We start from the raw sequence: 20125 nt of genomic DNA on the forward strand, positions 1-20125 counted from the left end.
AAAATTGAAGAAAAAAAAAATATCATATTGATACAAGCGTTAAATTTGATGTGAATTTTTTATGTTAAAACAAGGCAAATATAAAATAACAAATATCATAAACAGGTCATAATTAATTAAATTATTTAAAAATTTTTATTCAGATAAATTATAATTATTATTTATATATAAAATATGAAACTTTTAATTGATTGAATTATACTCCTCTTGAATTGCCATTTTCAGCATCAATTACTTCACAGTAATAACTAAACATGACCAAATAAAAATATCCTTCAATTGCTAAAAATAAAAAAAAAATTTGAAAAACAATAAAAATTAATTAATTAAAGTATTAAAAAGTATGAAATATTTACCTAGTGCGACGAGAGTTGACATGAGGTAAACAATAAAACCAACGAAACCTCCATACATCAATGAATTAGCAACAATTGCAAATGACAATGCAATTGAAAATAATAAATTTGAGAAATTAATACATAACCATGGGAACATGTAATACGATCTTTGCTGTAAAATAATTATAAATAAATTACTGGATAATTTAAAATGATTTTATCTTTAATTATTGTACTTACTCTCATAACACCACGTATTAGTAACACACAAAATACAGATAGTAATAATGTATAAACAATTATTCCAACTTCAATTGATTTTAAATTAATAGCATACAATTCGTCATTTGTATTTTTATCAATTGTAAAGAATTCAACAATACATCTTATTATCAAACTAATAAATGCCAGCTGAAAAATATTAAATAAATGTTAATTTGTATAATTTTTCTTTTTCGAAATTAAACTTACCAAATTTAAACCAGCAATTATTAAAGTTCCAGTTCGAAGATCGAAACAACAGCATTTTGTCACTCTCAACTATTAAAAATAATGATGATCAAATTATTATTATCAGTAAAGTAAATAAAAGAGCGAAAAATAAAAAAATCAAATAAAATTTTATCGACTTTATGACGTACTTTGTGATAATGTTTTGGCAATTGATAAGAAAAATTGAATTTTACCGGTCGATATTTATTATAAAGAACAGAAAAAAAAATAATTAAATTTTATTTATATTTTTTTGGTATAATAAATTAATAATTTAAATGAAATTATTGTTTAATTTTTATTTTACTTTACCTCGGTAAATGATGGAATTGCCATTTTTGTTGATTAGATAATTAATAACAATCTTGTTGAAATATCCAGTTAAAAAAATAGATGATATAAATTTCAATTAACTGTTAATTGTTGATAAAAAAAAATCATATAAAATTTTACAATAGCTTAGAGGTAGTTTTTTTGATAATTTTTTTTTAATGTTTTTAGTAAATTTTACAAAGATAAGTAATAGATGTAGAAGCACTTGGTGATTATTTTAGACTGAATGTGATATCATTTATTTGAATGGTGTCAGGTTGACTTGTGAATCACTATTATTACGATAACAATAATCTTTCGTACCATTGGCACACCCAGATATTATATCATACCTGAGACAGATAGCTGACAAGTGTTTCTTTGATAAACAACACTCTATATTTTATTTATTTTGTTCGTAGATTCAATGTATTTTAACAACTATGTATACGAGTTTTTTCTTTACAATTATGTTTCATTATTATTATTATTACTATTGAAAATAAAATTAACTGTTTGAAATATAATTTGAAGAAGATATTTATATTGGTTTTAAAATTAAAAAAAAAAAGATAGTTGAATAAAAGCATCAAGAGTATTTTTAAGTGTGAACCAAATTCAGATAATAATGAAAAATTAAATGTCTGATCAACAAAATAAAAATAATATTTAGGAATAATAATAGTAATAATAATATTACAGAAAATAAATCATTACCAAGAAAAATTAATCGAATAAATATATCAAAAAAATGGCAAGATAGATTACAAATAATTGGGAGATCATTTGAATCAACACTTCAACAAGTTGACTCTAAAAGACAACAAAATAATATTGATAATAATAATGTCAAAATTGAAATAAGTAGATCATGGGTATTAGATGGTATGAGTATTGAACTTGTTAAACCAAATTCAGATGTTGATGAAAAATTAAATAATAATTATGAATATAAAAATCTTAGATTTACGTCTGATAAACAAAATAAAAATATTAAAATAATGACTGATAGTGTATGTCAAACGGATGATAAAAAATTAGATAATGTTAAAAAAAAATTAATAACTGAAAGTGAAGAAATTAAAGCATTAAAAGCATATAATGCAAGAATTATACGCGTTATCAGAACAAATATCAAATCTTTCATGAGTTCATTTATATTATTATACTGGTTAGAAAAATTTATCTAAAATTTATATATTAATATGAAATACAGCACAATGTACATGTTTTATAACAGTGATTCAACTTATCAAATACCTAGGTATTGCTTGAGCATTATTTTTACAAAAAGAATTATTTTTACTATTTTTTCTGGTACTAGGGGACGTTTTCGAAAAAATAATAACATGTGCTATGCACATAGTATAGTTTACAATGTTTCAATTGGAAAAGATATGATGTATCTTGTTAAGAAGTACTATGTTGCATAGTCAAGTCTAGCGTTCGTTAAATCTACTATATGTTGCATGGTGAGATTTACGATGTTCAATAGTACATTTCATTATATTCTTTTTGTATTTTCGATAAAAAAAACAGAATTATTTGTTTATTAAAAAAATAACTTCAAATTATTTATAATAATTATTATTATGTTTATATGCATGTTTCTCAACTTGGCTATTTCTTGAATAAAAATATAATAAATATAATAATTTTACAGAAAAAGCACAGTGCTAATGCAAAAATTGTTAAATTTATCATTGATAATAATTGTAATTGTAATTATTAACAAATGTACTGTAAGTATATTATGAAAATAATTAATAATATAAAATTAATGAGAATTTTTTTTTTTTTGAATAATTATATTTATAAATATTAATATTTAATTAACTTCATTTTACGCTTTTTGTGTGTTAAGTAGATTATTTGTTTAAGTTATAAGTTTAAGTTATAAGTTATAACGTTGAAAAGGCGTATGTTCAGCTTTTTTTGGATTTAGATTTATCAGGATTTTTTGAAGATTGAATAAATTATAAGTATTTTTTTTTAGCACTTACGCCTTTTTGTCATTATGTCTACTATATATATTCCTAATAAAAAATACTCAATAAAGTTATGTATAAATAATAAAAAAAAATTGACAATCAGTTAACAACCTAAAATGTTATTTCTGACGTAAACAATTATTTTTATTATTATTTTTGACATCAAAATTATTATATAATTAAAATTTCATTAAACACATATACATGTTCAACTTACAAAATTTAATACCTATAATACCAACAGCAAAAAATTTGAATGCAAAAATTTTTTTAATACCGTTGTCATTATTTTCAAAAATATTTTGTCATTTTTGGGGTGTCTCATTTCAAACTGATTTATTAATTATGAATTTTTTAGGTGCAGTAAGTACTTTTATTAATTAACAATAATAATTATTTATTATACCTAAATTTTTACATTAAATTATATTAGCTAAACAGTTTTTGGGATTGGAAAAAATTCAACTGGACTCACCAGGTTAACGAAATTTCAAACATTCAATTTCTCAATCAGAATAACAATAACAAAAATGAGCTAATCATTGAAACTGGTAATGTATAAATTAAATAACTTAATTTCAAAGTGTAAATTTAATTAGTTAAATAATAAAATTATTTTTTTTATTATCGTTTTCAATTTAAGTATTAACCTGGATTGTTATTTCACGAATAATTATTGCTCCATTGCATACACTAAGTTATCTACCAAATTTTTATTCAATCTTAACTTGGTGTCGTGGAAAATTTTTAATTCCTTGGCTATTAATAAGTGCATTTAAAAATATTATTATTGAACTTATTGTTATTACAGTTATTTTATTATTATATATTGAAAAAAAAATTACTGGAATTTTAGTATTTTTATTTATCATTGAAAAAATATTAACAACTGGTGAGAAAAAAATTGAATCATCAATTTATTTAAAAATTTATAGAATAATTAAATTTTTATTTATAATTTTGTATTAAAATTTTAGCTCCATCAATTTATAGTTGGTTAACAATGCATGAGTTTTATAAAAAACTTGAAAAAATTCAACAACGAAAATTAACAAGATTAAATCATCTTGAATTTCTTAAGAATGATACGGAATCATCAAATATAATGCTTGGTTTTAAAATGAAAAATATAAAATTACCGGGAAATTATGAATATGTTTATGATGAAAAATATAATTTAAGTAAAACTTTAATAAAGCAAAGTAAACTTTATTCAAGTCTTGATAATATTGTGTTTAATGAACATGATTCATCGATGGATTACAACATTGAATTTATGAACAAATATTCAAGGTCATTAACAGCACTATCCTATGAAAAATTACATTTACAAGCAGTTGGTTATTATGATGATGATAGCGTCATGAGTGATTTAACATTGACACCTGCTGAAACAGCCAAAAAAGTTTTAAATATTGAATTAAAAACACATGTAGAAGATAAATCAAATATTTGTGAGGAAAAAAAATTTATAAATAATAAAGTTGAGTCAGATTGTTGTTGTTCAAGTAATAATGAAAATATGAAAAATAAAAATAACATAAATGTTGATGAAAATAAAAATGATAATGATAAAAGTGACGAATCAGAAAAAAAAAAATTTAATAAAGATAATTTTGAATGTGAAAAAAAAATATCTTGGCCTGATGACAGTTGGATTTTAAAAAGAGAAATGTTTTATAAAAATAAAAATAATATTTTTAATGTTAATAACGATGAATTGACGAGTTGGTACTCTGATGATGAGGATGATGATGATAGTGATGAGACAGATGAAAAATTATCAATAAACAAGGACAAATCATTTGAGAAAAATAATAGTAATAATAATATTACAGAAAATAAATCATTACCGAGAAAAATTAATCGAATGAATATATCAAAAAAATGGCAAGATAGATTGCAAATAATTGGGGGATCATTTGAATCAACACTTCAACAAGTTGACTCTAAAAGACAACAAAATAATACTGATAATAATAATGACAAAATTGAAATAAGTAGATCATGGGTATTAGATGGTATGAGTATTGAACTTGTTAAACCAAATTCAGATGTTGATGAAAAATTAAATAATAATTATGAATATAAAAATCTTAGATTTACGTCTGATAAACAAAATAAAAATATTAAAATAATGACTGACAGTGTATGTCAAACGGATGATAAAAATCTAGATAATGTTAAAAAAAAATTAATAATTGAAAGTGAAGAAATTAAAGCATTAAAAGCATATAATGCAAAAACCCTATACATTGATAAGAAAAAGCTAGAGCATCAAAATTTACAAAAATTATCATCAAGACAAAAACAAAAAATTGAGAATCATCAAAAAGAAAAAATAATGCCTCGAATATTGAATGGCAAAAAAAATTTAATTCCAAAAAAAAATCTTGATATAAATAAAGCTAATAAATTAAATTCATTTGATTCATTATTTCAAAAAAATAATTCATCTATTAATATTAATTCAACAAAAAATTTAAAAAATAAAATTGATTATAAATTTATGGATAATTCTTGTAAAAGCAATTCTTTTTATTCATCAAGTTTAAAAAATAAAATTGCTAATATAAATTGGTCATTGAATTTACAAAGTTATGAAGAAAATCCACAATCAATTGATAAATCATATTTTAAATATAAAAACAATAATGACAATAATGATATGGAATATTATGAGACAATTGATTTGCTTCAAGAAGCATACACCAATGATCATCAAAGAGTAACAATAATTGCAAATCAAAGTTCATCAGAATTATACCCATTATCAGAACAAATACCAAATGTATTCCATGAAATTATTAAAACAGCTAGAATAAGAACTCTAAATCATGCTTGTAATTATCAACAAACACATGATGTCGACTTTGGTGAAGTGTATTTACAAGAAATGATGCACTTGAACGATAATAATGATAATGATAATAATGTTAATAATCAAATTGATAATCGAAATTCGTCTGAAAGTATTTCTACAATACCAGTTGTTAGTGAGTTACCATCACCTGCTAATGATACAAATGAAAGTGAATATTTATTTCCTCAAAACTTGCTGAATGAATTAGTAATCAATCCATTTAATGACATTGATGTATCCATACCTGATTTCAATAAATTAATTGATATAATTGATATAATTAAAAACAAAATTTCAGTATCTTTATCATCAATAACATCAAGTATTTTATTTATTCTTGGATATGAACTACAGACAGCTCCAACAATAGAAACAATAGAAATTGTTGAAATAAATGAAAGAGATTTTCACAGTACAGATAGTAGTTTGACTGATGAGACAAGTTCAATTGATCATCTTCATTCAACAATATCAATTGGAGGACAAAGCAATATGTCTGAATTCATAGAGACTTAATTAACATTTATTATTTTGTCAACATTAAAATCATTATTACCACTTTAAAAGAATAAAAATAAATTAATGCAAATATTTTTAACAAGAAAAAATCATATATTTTCGATTTATAGAATTTTATTTCTAACAAGAACAATAAAATTAATAGTATTTTATTTATTTTTTTTTATGCATCTATATACACATAATTATATATTTTTTATAATACATATTGAAAATAAAATATGAGCACTTAAAATATATATTTAAAACGACTTAAATAATTTTTTAAATATCATTATTATCTGAGGTATTAAAAAATGTGCTGATAATAATTATATATAGATCTATTTTTCCTTATTTTTCACAGACATTGAATAAACATTTATATTTTAAAAATCACTTTGAATAAAAGTGTATATACGTATTTTTAAAAAACAAAAAAAAAAAAAAAAACAAATGTTAAATAGATTAAAAAAGAAAATAAAATTTATTTATTTGTTTGATCATCTGAAGAAGGTGGTGGAATACTTGTAGTAGTTGGTACTTCAACTGTTGGATATGTGTAAACAAGCTTTGGTGATTGTTCAAATTCATTTTTCAAAAGATTATAGTAAAATCCTTTTACAATGATGAAACAGTAAGCTTGAAGATCTGCAAAACAAAGTAATAAAAAATAATGAATATAATGATTAACACCAGCAAACATCCTGGTCTTGATTATCAATAATTAAATGTAATTATAATTTTATTTTATGGTAAATACTTACACAGACAACCAATCATAAATAAAAGTGCAAAAACAGCAACATCAAGTGGTACTGCGAGTAGAAAATATGATGATAAACCAAAGAATACTGCAATACTTGTTACGAATCCACTCAAAGTCAAGCATACAAATGGAAAAACATAATTTGATCGTTTCTGTAAATTAAATAATTATTACAATTATTTTTATATTAAAATAATTTATGTATTTCTATTGGATAAGCAAAAGAAAAAAATATATATTATTGGCTTTGTTCTTTAAGATGATTCGAAATTATTTTATCTGAAATCGAAATAAAATTTCGAAATAAACAATCATATTTATTTCTTTGAGTTAATCTTGATTTACCTGCACGTTTTATTATTATTTCAAATTGATTTTTAAAATAGTCACTATTAAGCCTTATTTGTTTAAAAAAAAATTACAATAAGTTCTCTAAAAGTTACTCCAAATTACAAGCTAATTAATGAACTTGAATAAATATTTTTTCGACAAATCAAAGTTCCAGTTTTAATTATTAACGACTCAATTTAATTATTAGTTTGAAATTTTATTTTTAAGCCTTAAATTGTCTTTTTAATTTTTCTATAAATAGCATTTAATTATTATTTAAATTTTAAATTTATTATCAAGCCTAGAATTCAAGTAAGTAATAAAAATATTTTTAATTTTTTAATTGAATAAAAAATAATTTTATGTAAATTATATAATTCTTTGTTTTACTTATCAAATGATTATTAATAAAATTTATATTATAAAGTTTAAAAATGATATAGCAATATTTTTTAAATACCTTTTGTACACCATAAATTAATCCCAATGATGCTGCCAAGCTCAGCCATAGATAAACACAAGTGCCAATTAATATTGAATATATCATTAAATAATCATAGCTGTAATGATAATATTGATTATCATCAAACGACAGTGTATACACCAAACTTGCAATACCAAGAATCCCATGAATACATGATCCCTAAATAGAAAAAAAAATCAATCAATAAAAGAACAATTATTTTTCACCTGAAATACTTACTGCACTTAAAATTCCAATTATCAATACTGCTGTTTTTGGAGCACAGCAAAAATGTAATCTCTCTGTTTGGATGATCATCTAAATAAAAATTACAAATAATTAATTTTAACTTGAAATAATAATTAAAATAATTTTTTGATATTGTTATTAAGTAATTAAATTATTTACTGTTGATGTTGAGAATATATTTATATATTTTTTATGATGTGAAATATAGAAAGTGAAAAAAAAAAAAAAACACTTGTTTGACATTCACATTGACCAGGGTTCACTTGAATGTGTGTATAGACAATCAATAAACACATTGCATCAAGTTTTAGTAAAAATAATTTATATAAAAATAAAAAATATAAATATAAATCAATTACCAAGGTCATATGGAACAATGAAATATAATTTTCTTGTTAAATTAACAAAATTATTTATGCTTATTGTTGATTTTACTTGTTTTTTTTTTTTAAATAAATTGTGTAATAATTTTTTTGTTGTGTATATTTAAGTTTGTTTACCTTAATTGATGTTGATAATAATTTGTGCGGTATGTGTTAAATATTATTTTCCAGGCAATACTGCAACACAACTGCGGAATATTATTTTTTCATTGCCCTGTACTGTTGTCAACATAAAAACGCATGCGCAAATTTTTAATAGAAGATGTGTATTTACGTTGCTACTAATGTGGTATTGTACTTAAAAATGTCGTGAATCATTTTTTACTGTGTTAAAAACGATAACGACTATCAGAGTTTGACTATAAAATTTTTAAAAATTGATTAAGTAACATAGAAAAAAAAAAACAATCGAATTTGTTTTTTAACAAAAATTTTTTAAAATTATAAATTGATTTTGCTTTTTTTTTCTTATAAATATATTGATTAATTTTATTAGACATTTAAATTTTAATATTAAAAATTTTTTCTTTTTAATAGTAATTTAATTTATATATTTTTAAATTAATTATTTTATGGATAGTTTAATGAATCATAAAAAGAAGAAAAATTATTCCATGATAGAAAATAGATACCGCTTTAAATGTTGAAGCTAAAAATAAGACAGAAACTGCTAAGAATTCCTGGAAATGTGTGTATTTGTAATAAAATAACTATAATATTTATACTTTGTAATAAAATACTGAGCATTCCATTCTGCTGAGTGTAACAAAAGAAAATATTTCACAGAAAAATTCAAAACAATGATATAAATTTTAATTTAATAATAATAAAAAATGTTATTTTTTTTTTCAAGTAAATATTTTTAAAATTGATGCATCATTTAGGTCAACCATAAATTAACCCCCCAAGAGTTTTAAAAATTATAAAAATAAATTTCATCAAGTGAATCAATTTAAAGAAAATTTAAAAACTCAAATTCCGTTTTTTATCGTTATAAATATTTTAAAAAATAATACATACCTAAAAATTTTTATTTTATTTGTTTTTTCTTTGGAATAATAAAACAAAGATTATTATAAATAAAAAACCATAAAATAATAAGAATCTCATTAATAATTACTAAGAATATTTTGTTTTATTTAAAAAAAAAATTTATTTCTAAACAAGTTAATACAAAAAAAAAATATTAAAAACAACTGTTTATGTGTTTGTTAATAAATTAATATTTAACAAAGCAATAACTATACAATAATATAAAAATAAAAATACAAAAAATGATGATTGTTTTTTTGTTTAACAAGTTTCATCAAATCCATTATTATTATTGGACAATGGAACAACATAATTTGGATCACAAACAGTATTTTTAACAGCATCTTGTACATATCCTCTATAAATACGAAAATTAATAACATTTGTATCCCATGGTCCATAAATATACATTGGTAATTTATTTGATATTATCCAAAAACTTTGTTTATCTTCATTATCAATTCTTAAATCATTTGGAAATATTAATGTTTCATTATTAACACCAACAACACCAAAATTTTGTGGTATATATTCTTTTCTAGTATCCCAACACCATATTGAATCACGTGTAACCATATTAAAAAACATAACACCATTTTTATCAATACCAGAACCAGATGAATGTCCATAATCTTTTGCTCTTGGTTTACCAACTGGTACAAAATTTTCTGGATTTGTTTCAGCAGTATTTTTATCAATTAATGTCATTGTTGATACAGCAAATTCACGAAAACTTGACATTGAATGAAAAAATAATGTTTTATCATCATTAATATCAAGTGGACTTAATGATAAACCAAGTACACCATCCATCCATTGAAATTGTAAGCCATGTAACTCATAACGTGATGATAATGGATCAGGTAAAAAAAAATGATGTTGAAAACGAAATGATGTATCATTTGAATAATCATATACTATCATTGCATAACGCCACACATCTGATAAATATGCTTTTGCATTATTGCAATCATTATTACGTATGTCAATAACAATATTTGACCATAATGAATCTTGTTTAACTTGGTCTTCTGGTATTTGATAACGTCTTATTAAACGATCAGTACGTAAATCAAATATAAATATTGCTGGTGGACATATTTGTTTTGGTGTTTCTGTTAAATTTATTGTTCCTGAATCAAGTACCCATAATCTATCACATTCATCAACTTGAATTCTAAATACTGATGTCATTCCTCCACATGAATCTGCAAGAATATCAATAAGATATTTACAAAATGACAAGATAGATTGCAAATAATTGGGGGATTATTTGAATCAACACTTCAACAAGTTGACTCTAAAAGACAACAAAATAATATTGATAATAATAATGACAAAATTGAAATAAGTAGATCATGGGTATTAGATGGTATGAGTATTGAACTTGTTAAACCAAATTCAGATGTTGATGAAAAATTAAATAATAATTATGAATATAAAAATCTTAGATTTACGTCTGATAAACAAAATAAAAATATTAAAATAATGACTGACAGTGTATGTCAAACGGATGATAAAAAATAAGAGAATGTTAAAAAAAAATTAATAACTGAAAGTGAAGAAATTAAAGCATTAAAAGCATATAATGCAAAAACCCTATACATTGATAAGAAAAAGCTAGAGCATCAAAATTTACAAAAATTATTATCAAGACAAAAACAAAAAAATGAGAATCATCAAAAAGAAAAAACAATGCCTCGAATATTGAATGGCAAGAAAAATTTAATTCCAAAAAAAAATCTTGATATAAATAAAGCTCATAAATTAAATTCATTTGATTCATTATTTCAAAAAAATAATTCATCTATTAATATTAATTCAACAAAAAATTTAAAAAACAAAATTGATTATAAATTTATGGATAATTCTTGTAAAAGCAATTCTTTTTATTCATCAAGTTTAAAAAATAAAATTGCTAATATAAATTGGTCATTGAATTTACAAAGTTATGAAGAAAATCCACAATCAATTGATAAATCATATTTCAAATATAAAAACAATAATGACAATAATGATATGGAATATTATGAGACAATTGATTTGCTTCAAGAAGCATACACCAATGATCATCAAAGAGTAACAATAATTGCAAATCAAAATTCATCAGAATTATACCCATTATCAGAACAAATACCAAATGTATTTCATGAAATTATTAAAACAGCTAGAATAAGAACTCTAAATCATGCTTGTAATTATCAACAAACACATGATGTCGACTTTGGTGAGGTGTATTTACAAGAAATGATAAATCATATTTTAAATACAAAAACAATAGGATGGACTCTGTTAATATCAATTCAACATAAACTTTACTTAATTTTTTTATGAATTTACCTTGATGATGCCAACCCCATGATGGATATGGTCGTAATTTTGGTGATTTAGTTGATGTATAACGTGGTACTGTTGTTAATGTTGCTGGTACACCTGTTCTCCATTTTGGTAATGTTATAAATATACGTTCATGCCAATATTCAATACCCAATGGTGAATTATTTTCTGGTATATAAATTCCTTCAGCAATTGCATGTTTCCTTGCTGATTTACTTTCAAACTCAAAATCTAATACTTTCCATGAATGAACCTTAAAAAATACAACAAAAGTGCATACATCAAATACTTGAAAGTTGAAATATTGTAACGTAAATATTTGTAAGGTTTTTTAAATTACAATTTCCATAGCTGGTCCAGGTTTTTCTTCTGTTGGTAAAATATTATTTATTGTCTCAAATGTTGGATTTGGCGAGTTAATTATATCTTGATCTATGTCATTATCATATCCACTTGTTGATTGATAATTTGTCGCAAGTCTACTTGATCTCATTGAATTTAAAATTTCCGGTGTTAAAAAACTATTTGATGACTGAAAGAAGTTACAAAAGAAACAAAACAAATTCATTAATATTAGATTATTTATTTTTTTATTTTTTATATTGAGTAATTTTTGAACTTACGGCTTTGTAATCACCATTTGTAGGTCTTGGCGGTTCAAGTTCTTTTGAAATCAGTGAATCTGGGTCAGATTGAGCAGCAAATTCTTGAAGACCAAGCAGGGTCATAGACACCAACAGTGGCACCACATTCGTCATGCCTGTTTAGCAAAACAATATATTAAAATTTATCAAAATAATTTTTTTAATCATAATTTGTTTTTATAATTAATGTTTTTTTATTATTTTTAAATTCAATTAAATTATTTAACACTTTTACTAATTGTAAAATTGACCTTTTAATTAATTTTTTTGTTTTTAAATTTTATAATTTTATTGTTAAAAATATTTCAAATAAATAAATAAAAAAAAAATATATCACACATTAAAAAAAACAATCACTTTAACTAATTTTCATTTTTTTTTATTTTTAAATTTCGTAATTAACAAAATAAAATCGACAATGACAAAGGATAAATTTTAAATCGAAATGATTATTTAAAAAAAAAACTTTCACACAAAAAAAATAATTAAAATTAAAATAGAAAAAAAAATTTATTAATCACAAATAAATAGATTTTTTTTAATTTTTAAAAAATATTTCGTACCTATAAAAACAAATAATAATACAAATTAAAAAAAAAATACTAATTAACTGTAAGTATTAAAAATCAAAATATCTTATTATTAATATTTTAATGTTTCTAAAATAGCATGTTATTGAAAGTAAGTTTAAATGACGACTATTTTATTTGTTTGCTCATCTTCGAGATTGAATCTCTTTCGAGAGTAAAAGCTGTTTTTATTTATCCAACATTATTATTTCCCCTACTTAATAAATATATCTTCTCTATATCTACGTAAAGAATGAAAAGAAAAAAAAAATCATGTATTTCATTGCCTCATTTCTCTCTCGAGTTACATTGCTAACGTTCGAAATAATTCATGAGAAACTATATGCTACTTAATGCAGTCGAGATCAATAGACTTCCGGTACTTGATAAAATATAATAAAAAAAAAAATTACAGATGACACAAACAAACAAAATATGTACATGCACAAATAATTATTCCTTTCTCTTTTATTTAGCATATATATAAATTTCTTTTTTCCTATTTTTTATTATTCTTTTAGTTTATTATTTTATTTTTCTTAATATTTTTAATTTGTTATATAATTTTATTATATTTTTCTCCTATTTTAAAAAATTAAATTAACAATATTCTATTATAAAAAAGAGACTATTAAATTCGTCGTTCAAATTGATAATTAAAAAAATGATTTTTATTATTATAATTTTTAAAATTTTTAATTATTATTTATTATTTTTATTATTATAATTTTTAAAATATAATAATTTTTTTGACGATAAATTAGTAGTATAATTTTCTCTTGAATTAAATAATTATAAATTATTATAATTATTATTGATTATGAGCATCAAACATGAACTAAAAAAGTTGATTACTCAACGTTACGCTTCTCTCCAGTTGAGTTGGTAAGGCACTCGCATTTCGAGTCTGAGGTTGGCAGTTCGAAACTGTTCGAAACCAAGGAGAGACCTAGCATCGTAATCGAACAGCACTCTGTGCTAGTCTCAAACCTGGACTGGTTCACTTTGAATGTTCGTAGATTAATGTCAACAGACCTATTCGGACACTTGGGAATTAACAACCTACTTGTTCTTATTTCTAATTGAAACAATTTTTTTTATTTTTCGAAAATTATTTAATGCATTCTGCGGTTTTATGACTAAAAAAGTCTTCAAGAAAATATTTCTCTAACAGCGTTTGTTAGTTTAAAAATTTTTACGAGCAACATAATTGTTTATTGGATAATTTAAATGTGTCCACAATTATTACAAGTATATTTACAATAAATTTAATAATTTACTTATTTTTTTATAAATTAAATTAATGAGTTATTGTTATGACTCAATGTTATTATTTTTTTAATTATAATATTCACTTTGAAGTATTGTATAAAATGTTTATTTTTTTCTGACATATATTTAACAAAATTATCGTTATATATATGTCTTGGATAATCCGTAATGAAGTAATTTATTTATAAAAGAGAATATTTGGAATATTTTTAACCAACTTTTTTTTTATTTTCACCAGACATATTTTGATTTGTTATAAAAAAATAAAAAAAATATAGCATTATCGTTTCAAAATAATGTTAAATTTATTTTTCTCAACCACAATCATTTGGAAAATATAACAAGTCATTGTTTGTATATGAATATATATAAAAAATTAAATAAAAAAAATTAACGGAACTTGTTCATTATTTTATATTACATAAACATTGTTAATTGTGCGGAGATAATGGAAAGTTATACCGTCAATTGAATGACTATAACATGTACATGTACTAATACTTTTTTTATCTTTTTATTACATGTATCTATTTTAATAATTATATCTTACTTTGAAAAATCAAACTACATAATTTTATTATATTTATTCAAAACTATATCGTGCATAAAATAAACTGTTTGTATTTTATTTTCATTTATACATAAAAAATTATTTCTTTTGCAGTACCATCATTCCATAAATCTATTTTAATCGGTTCAAAGATTTTAATACGTTTACATTTAGAAATTCAATTTTTTTTTTTTTTATAGAATAATAAAAATAGTAAAATAATCTAATTTTTTTATATTTTTTTTTTATGTTAAAAAAAGTACATCTAAAAATTTATTATCTGTAAAATAACTCAATGTAAAATTATTATATTTAAAGAAAAAAAAAAAACAAATTAAATATTGAATTTTAAATATTTAAAAAAATTAAAAAATCAACTTACGAATTTCATTGTGTCCATTAAAATTAATCTGCGTATGAAAACTGTGTTTTCTAAGAAATTTATCATGGTAATCATATAAAGGTTCATTAAAACTTGAATCATTTTGTTCGTTAAAAAATTCATTACTGTCATCAATCACATAATCATTATGAATATTCGGATAAAATTTTTTCGGAAATATATTCGATGACATTCTGATAATATTTATAACACATGCGTATTTTTTTTTTTCACATTATTTGAATTTTTTATCATTGGCAATAGTAAAAAGAAAATCATTATCCATGATTTAATAAACAATTAATTTTTTTATGAATAACACTTCATTTAATACCGGCATGGAAATGAAAATAAATAAAAAAAAATTAACCACAACACTTGATCGATTCACCAGCAGTCTAAAAAGAAAATAATGTCTTTATAGAAAAAATTTCAGTTTTAAAATTACGAGATTAATTTTAATTTGAAAAAAAAATTTAACACTGTTCACGTGTACGTATCAAAACACCGAATGAAAATCAACATGTTTGAGGATTAAAAAAAAACTATCTCTATGATTTATTAAAGTCATTTTTTTTTTTTTTTTTTTTTTATAAAAGTAATTACCTCTTTTATTTGAAGCACCTACTAACGTCACGAGCTGTAACAATTAGCGCAAGTGATGACCATACACACTCCATAATTAAATAAAAAAAAAAAAAATTTTTAAATAAAAAAAAAACCATAAAAAACGACAGTAATAAAAAAAATCATGAAAGAAATTATATGAAGATTTTTATCGAAAAAAAAAATATTATTTTTTGTAAATTGATAAAATATTGAGATACATTTAAAATACTTTCAATCTTATCTTTGAATTAATATTCATAAATTCAAAATGAGGACAAAATCGTGCAAAAAATTAACGGGGTTAAGCAAGTGTGTAGAATTTCACTTGAAAGAAATTTCTTCGGGCTGTGAGGCATTTAGAACGACGATAAATTTACTCACTATTTTAATAAAATTTATAAACATTTATTAAAAAAAAAGGCATGTGTGTAATTATGGGACATTAATAATATTTTAAATACACAATATTTAACACTATTTCAAGTGTATAATTATATTTAAATTGTTACATTGTTTCACTGATAAAAAATTTTTATTTTCACTAAATAGGACAATTAATATTTAACACTCATTTTTTATATTAAAATAAAAATCATTTAATGCAATTAAAATATTATTTAGATATTTTTTTGTATTTAATTTTCTATTTATTTATGTCGTGATTGATAATTAGCCAATTGACATTTAATTTGATTGACAGTGGCAAATTAATCACGTTGTTTATGTCGAGAAATAAGAAATGAAACTGAAAAAATTATTGGTATTGATCTTCTTGGCTTGATAGCTGTTACATAAATATTCTAATGCGGAAAGAATGATAATAGCAAAATTGATTATGAAAAAAAGAAAATAAAAAGTGGGAAGAAATATTATGAAAAAAATAAAATAGTTTATAGTGTTTGGAGAAAGTGATTACCAAGTTTTATTTTTCTTATGGATGAATTGTCGATTTTAATATATTCGAATCAGTGATCAATAAATAAAAAAACCATGACGTTATGCAAATAGATCCTTTCATTCATTTATTTTTTACTAAAATGTAATTTTTTTTGTACTTTTTTTTTGTGGTCAATCATTGACAAGAAATATTTATGTTTATAAGATAACATGAATATTTTTTTTAAATATAAATATAAATATTTTTACATTGATAATTAGTAATTACCATATTTTTTATTTATTTTCATTTACGTAATTAATTATTAATTAATATTAATTTCCTGTTTCAATTTAAAAAAACAAATTGTGTATTGTTTTTATTTTAAAAAGTGTATTAAATTTTTTTTCACAATTAATCCCTGGTAGAAATAATCTCTCCGGATTTTCTCCGGATCGTCTCTGGATTTTTCCGGATTTTCTGGGTAATTGAGACTTCCGGAGATATTAATCCGGAGTTTTTTCGAATTTTCTCCGGATTTTCTCCGAATTTTTTTGGAAAAAATACCTTTTTTATTTTTTGTATGTAAACTCTTATTTCTGGTTTTTTAAATTAATTTTTCCCATTTTTTTTCATTGGTTTTTTCAAGCGAAAATTCAAGCGAAGATAATATGGAAATAGTCTGGAGATTACTCCGTAAATATTTCCGGAAGTCTCAATTACGTAGAAATCCGGAGAAATCCGAAGTGTAAGTGGCATGTTTATATACTAACAACCAATTGCTTGTTCTTTAGTTATTTAATAATGACAATTTAATTTCTAATATTTAATTACTCACCTTTTGGAACATCAAAATCAAATGGATAAAACCAATATGAATCAAAATCAGTTTGATTTGGAGATAATTTTTCTTCTTCTCCATCTTCAAACACATGTGTTTGCAAATTTAAGATGTTTGCAAATGGAAAATGTTGTTAAAAAATAATTTAAAAAAAATCGAAATATTAACAATAAAAACTTGATGAAAAATTATTTTTTTAGTGATTAATTTAATTTATAAATTACGTGTATTTATAGGTTGATTTAATTTTTAAAAAAATTAAATAATCACGTTTTTAAAAAATTAATTTTTTTATTGTTTTTAAAAAATTAATTTTTCATTATAAATCAGGATATTTATTTCGAGTTTTCATCACGTACAAATTCAATGAACAATAATAAATTTAAAAAGAAATAAAAATATTTATTTATATCATTACAAATTATCAATACTATATATGTAAAACAAAAATTTATATAATTTTAATTTGTTTATATAAAATGAAAAATAATATATTCAATTAAGTTAAGCATTGCAATTTGTATTGACAATTAAATCATCCACTTGAGCTCTTAAAATTCGAAAATTAATTTCATTAAAATTTTGTGTATTTGTTGCTATTTTTTGATATCTATTAGTCGCAATCCATAGCTCTTCTTTTCGACCAGTTATTCTTTCTGGGATAATCTTGACTCCACTTGCAAATTGATATGCATATTCATCCTGATCAAGTATTACCTAAAATTAAAATAAAGAAAATAGTCATTTAAATAATTACATTAATTTAAAAATAATATTTTTTTTTTACTCACAATGTTTTTACGTTTCAAGGGCATTTTAATGTTCCAACATGCAATTGCTATTTCTTTGGTTAAACCAAAAAATAATGTTCCATCTTTTGAAAATGCCATTGCTGCAGCTTGACTTGGTAAAATATTTGTTACAACAGAATAACCAACTGGATGGTCATTGTAAGATTTATCAAGACTATTTATTTCAGTATAAAACATATCACGTGATGCAAGTGGACGAAAAACAAGATAACGATAATTTTTAATTATTGGACTAACAGCCATACCCAAAATTCCATCATTAAGATAAAACGTTTGATCAGCAACTGTTATATTTGTGTATTTTTGTTGTGGTAAAAATACTGTTGAATCAAGTCGCCACATTGATGAACCATCATAAACAATTAATGCATGACCATCAACATCAGCAATATAAACCTGTAAAATTATTATTCATTACCTTCATGTTCTTATTGACAATAAACTACTTTTTGTTATAATTCAGTGAAGCAAAGAATCAAGTATTAATATATATTTCTTTTAAATAATATATATTAATATACTAATTGCACTTGTATAATATTGAGCAAGACTATAAGAGCAATTAATTTTCCCACTCAAAATTATATTTTTTAAAAATAGATTAAATTAAATAGGACAATTTATTTTCTTCATATTGTTATTGAAAGAAAAAAACAGTTCAACTTACACGAGTCTCTTGGCATTGGTTTCCAGATGTTGTTACAATTGGCGTTACCAAAAATCCAAGACCAGTAAATTCATTAACAGATATATGATCATCAATTATAATTCTTTCTATTAATCTGTCATTGTTTAAATTAAAAACTAGCAATTGAGCTGGACAAATTCTTTTTCCATCAACACGTCCAGTATCAAGTACCCAGAGTCTATCACACTCATCTATCTGATTTTTTTTTTTTTTTTTTTTCAAATATAAATATTGTATTATCTTTATAAAATAAGTTTGCTTTATAATATTATTTTTTTTTAATTCAATTTAAATACTTACAGCTACACGCCAAACACTTGTTATTGCTAGACAATTATTTTTTTCAGCCCATGACCAATTTGGATATGGTTTTAAAAGTGGTCCACCATTTCCAATTTCATTTGATATGATGGTAAGACTTGCTGGCACACCTTTTGATCTAATCACTGTTACAAATATCTTTTGATCTACAAAAAGGAAACTATAATAATATTTACAATAATTAAGTAATTTTATCAATGATCCAAATTGACCAATTTTTTTACCTTTCCACACGTCAACATCAAGTATCACTGGTTTTGTATAATTATAATCACCAGATTGAATTGCTTGAATTTTTTGTTCATTACTCTCCCATAAATAATCAACCCAAGACCATTGATATATTGTTTTAATTTTACCAGCTGACATTACTGGTGTAGAAAAAATTATCAACAATATCCAAGAGTAACTCAACATTTTTTAAAATTTTTTTAAGATTTAAAAATTTATTGTCTATAATATCAGATTACAATTTCTGGCATTACATAAATGTAATTATTTTT

The 20125-nt window shown here is 22.3% G+C and overlaps 4 protein-coding genes across 4 annotated transcripts; 1 reads left to right on the top strand and 3 right to left on the bottom strand.

The window, feature by feature from the left end:
- Positions 1 to 110: 110 nt before the first annotated feature.
- LOC122849613 lies at positions 111 to 1500 on the bottom strand. Its single transcript, XM_044148381.1, has 5 exons — positions 1143 to 1500; positions 810 to 878; positions 579 to 749; positions 357 to 510; positions 111 to 282 (listed from the first exon to the last, which is right to left on the bottom strand). Exons 1-5 carry the CDS (start codon positions 1164 to 1166, stop codon positions 197 to 199), a joined length of 504 nt encoding a protein of 167 aa, XP_044004316.1. The 5' UTR covers positions 1167 to 1500; the 3' UTR covers positions 111 to 196.
- Positions 1501 to 3263: 1763 nt separating this feature from the next.
- On the top strand, positions 3264 to 6512 carry LOC122850559 (MATH and LRR domain-containing protein PFE0570w-like). The gene is made up of 6 exons (XM_044149690.1): positions 3264 to 3496; positions 3567 to 3684; positions 3777 to 4025; positions 4111 to 5496; positions 5836 to 6230; positions 6351 to 6512. Exons 1-6 carry the CDS (start codon positions 3338 to 3340, stop codon positions 6510 to 6512), a joined length of 2469 nt encoding a protein of 822 aa, XP_044005625.1. The 5' UTR covers positions 3264 to 3337.
- Positions 6513 to 6905: 393 nt separating this feature from the next.
- LOC122849607 lies at positions 6906 to 8913 on the bottom strand. The gene is made up of 5 exons (XM_044148374.1): positions 8806 to 8913; positions 8297 to 8374; positions 8054 to 8236; positions 7262 to 7415; positions 6906 to 7145 (listed from the first exon to the last, which is right to left on the bottom strand). Exons 2-5 carry the CDS (start codon positions 8372 to 8374, stop codon positions 6982 to 6984), a joined length of 579 nt encoding a protein of 192 aa, XP_044004309.1. The 5' UTR covers positions 8806 to 8913; the 3' UTR covers positions 6906 to 6981.
- A 1053-nt stretch (positions 8914 to 9966) lies between these two features.
- Positions 9967 to 19991, bottom strand: LOC122850560. Its single transcript, XM_044149691.1, has 12 exons — positions 19847 to 19991; positions 19602 to 19768; positions 19281 to 19496; positions 18593 to 19009; positions 18317 to 18518; positions 17799 to 17882; positions 17744 to 17748; positions 15475 to 15697; positions 12681 to 12817; positions 12398 to 12589; positions 12061 to 12310; positions 9967 to 10928 (listed from the first exon to the last, which is right to left on the bottom strand). The coding sequence occupies exons 1-12, from the start codon at positions 19989 to 19991 to the stop codon at positions 9982 to 9984; spliced, it is 2985 nt and encodes a 994-aa protein (XP_044005626.1). The 3' UTR covers positions 9967 to 9981.
- Positions 19992 to 20125: the final 134 nt, after the last annotated feature.

Source organism: Aphidius gifuensis, linkage group LG2 (genome assembly GCF_014905175.1).
Source record: "Aphidius gifuensis isolate YNYX2018 linkage group LG2, ASM1490517v1, whole genome shotgun sequence".
Taxonomy (NCBI): domain Eukaryota; kingdom Metazoa; phylum Arthropoda; class Insecta; order Hymenoptera; family Braconidae; genus Aphidius; species Aphidius gifuensis.

What these genes read in the sequence shown, in the direction of transcription:
- LOC122849613 (XM_044148381.1), bottom strand. Translation starts at nt 1,166, where the DNA reads ATGGCAATTCCATCATTTACCGAG. An exon ending in CAATTCCATCATTTACCGAG is followed by an intron (nt 879 to 1,142) that starts GTAAAGTAAAAT and finishes TATTTTTAATAG; the next exon opens with TTGAGAGTGACAAAATGCTG. An exon ending in TAATACGTGGTGTTATGAGA is followed by an intron (nt 511 to 578) that starts GTAAGTACAATA and finishes ATTATTTTACAG; the next exon opens with CAAAGATCGTATTACATGTT.
- LOC122850559 (XM_044149690.1), top strand. Translation starts at nt 3,338, where the DNA reads ATGTTCAACTTACAAAATTTAATACCTATAATACCAACAGCAAAAAAT. An exon ending in TTATGAATTTTTTAGGTGCA is followed by an intron (nt 3,497 to 3,566) that starts GTAAGTACTTTT and finishes AAATTATATTAG; the next exon opens with CTAAACAGTTTTTGGGATTG. An exon ending in AATGCCTCGAATATTGAATG is followed by an intron (nt 5,497 to 5,835) that starts GCAAAAAAAATT and finishes ATTTGCTTCAAG; the next exon opens with AAGCATACACCAATGATCAT.
- LOC122849607 (XM_044148374.1), bottom strand. Translation starts at nt 8,374, where the DNA reads ATGATCATCCAAACAGAGAGATTACATTTTTGCTGTGCTCCAAAAACA. An exon ending in TAATTTATGGTGTACAAAAG is followed by an intron (nt 7,416 to 8,053) that starts GTATTTAAAAAA and finishes TTTAATTTACAG; the next exon opens with AAACGATCAAATTATGTTTT. An exon ending in ATTTATGATTGGTTGTCTGT is followed by an intron (nt 7,146 to 7,261) that starts GTAAGTATTTAC and finishes TTTGTTTTGCAG; the next exon opens with ATCTTCAAGCTTACTGTTTC.
- LOC122850560 (XM_044149691.1), bottom strand. Translation starts at nt 19,991, where the DNA reads ATGTCAGCTGGTAAAATTAAAACAATATATCAATGGTCTTGGGTTGAT. An exon ending in CAAATGGTGATTACAAAGCC is followed by an intron (nt 12,590 to 12,680) that starts GTAAGTTCAAAA and finishes AACTTCTTTCAG; the next exon opens with TCATCAAATAGTTTTTTAAC. An exon ending in CTGGACCAGCTATGGAAATT is followed by an intron (nt 12,311 to 12,397) that starts GTAATTTAAAAA and finishes GTATTTTTTAAG; the next exon opens with GTTCATTCATGGAAAGTATT.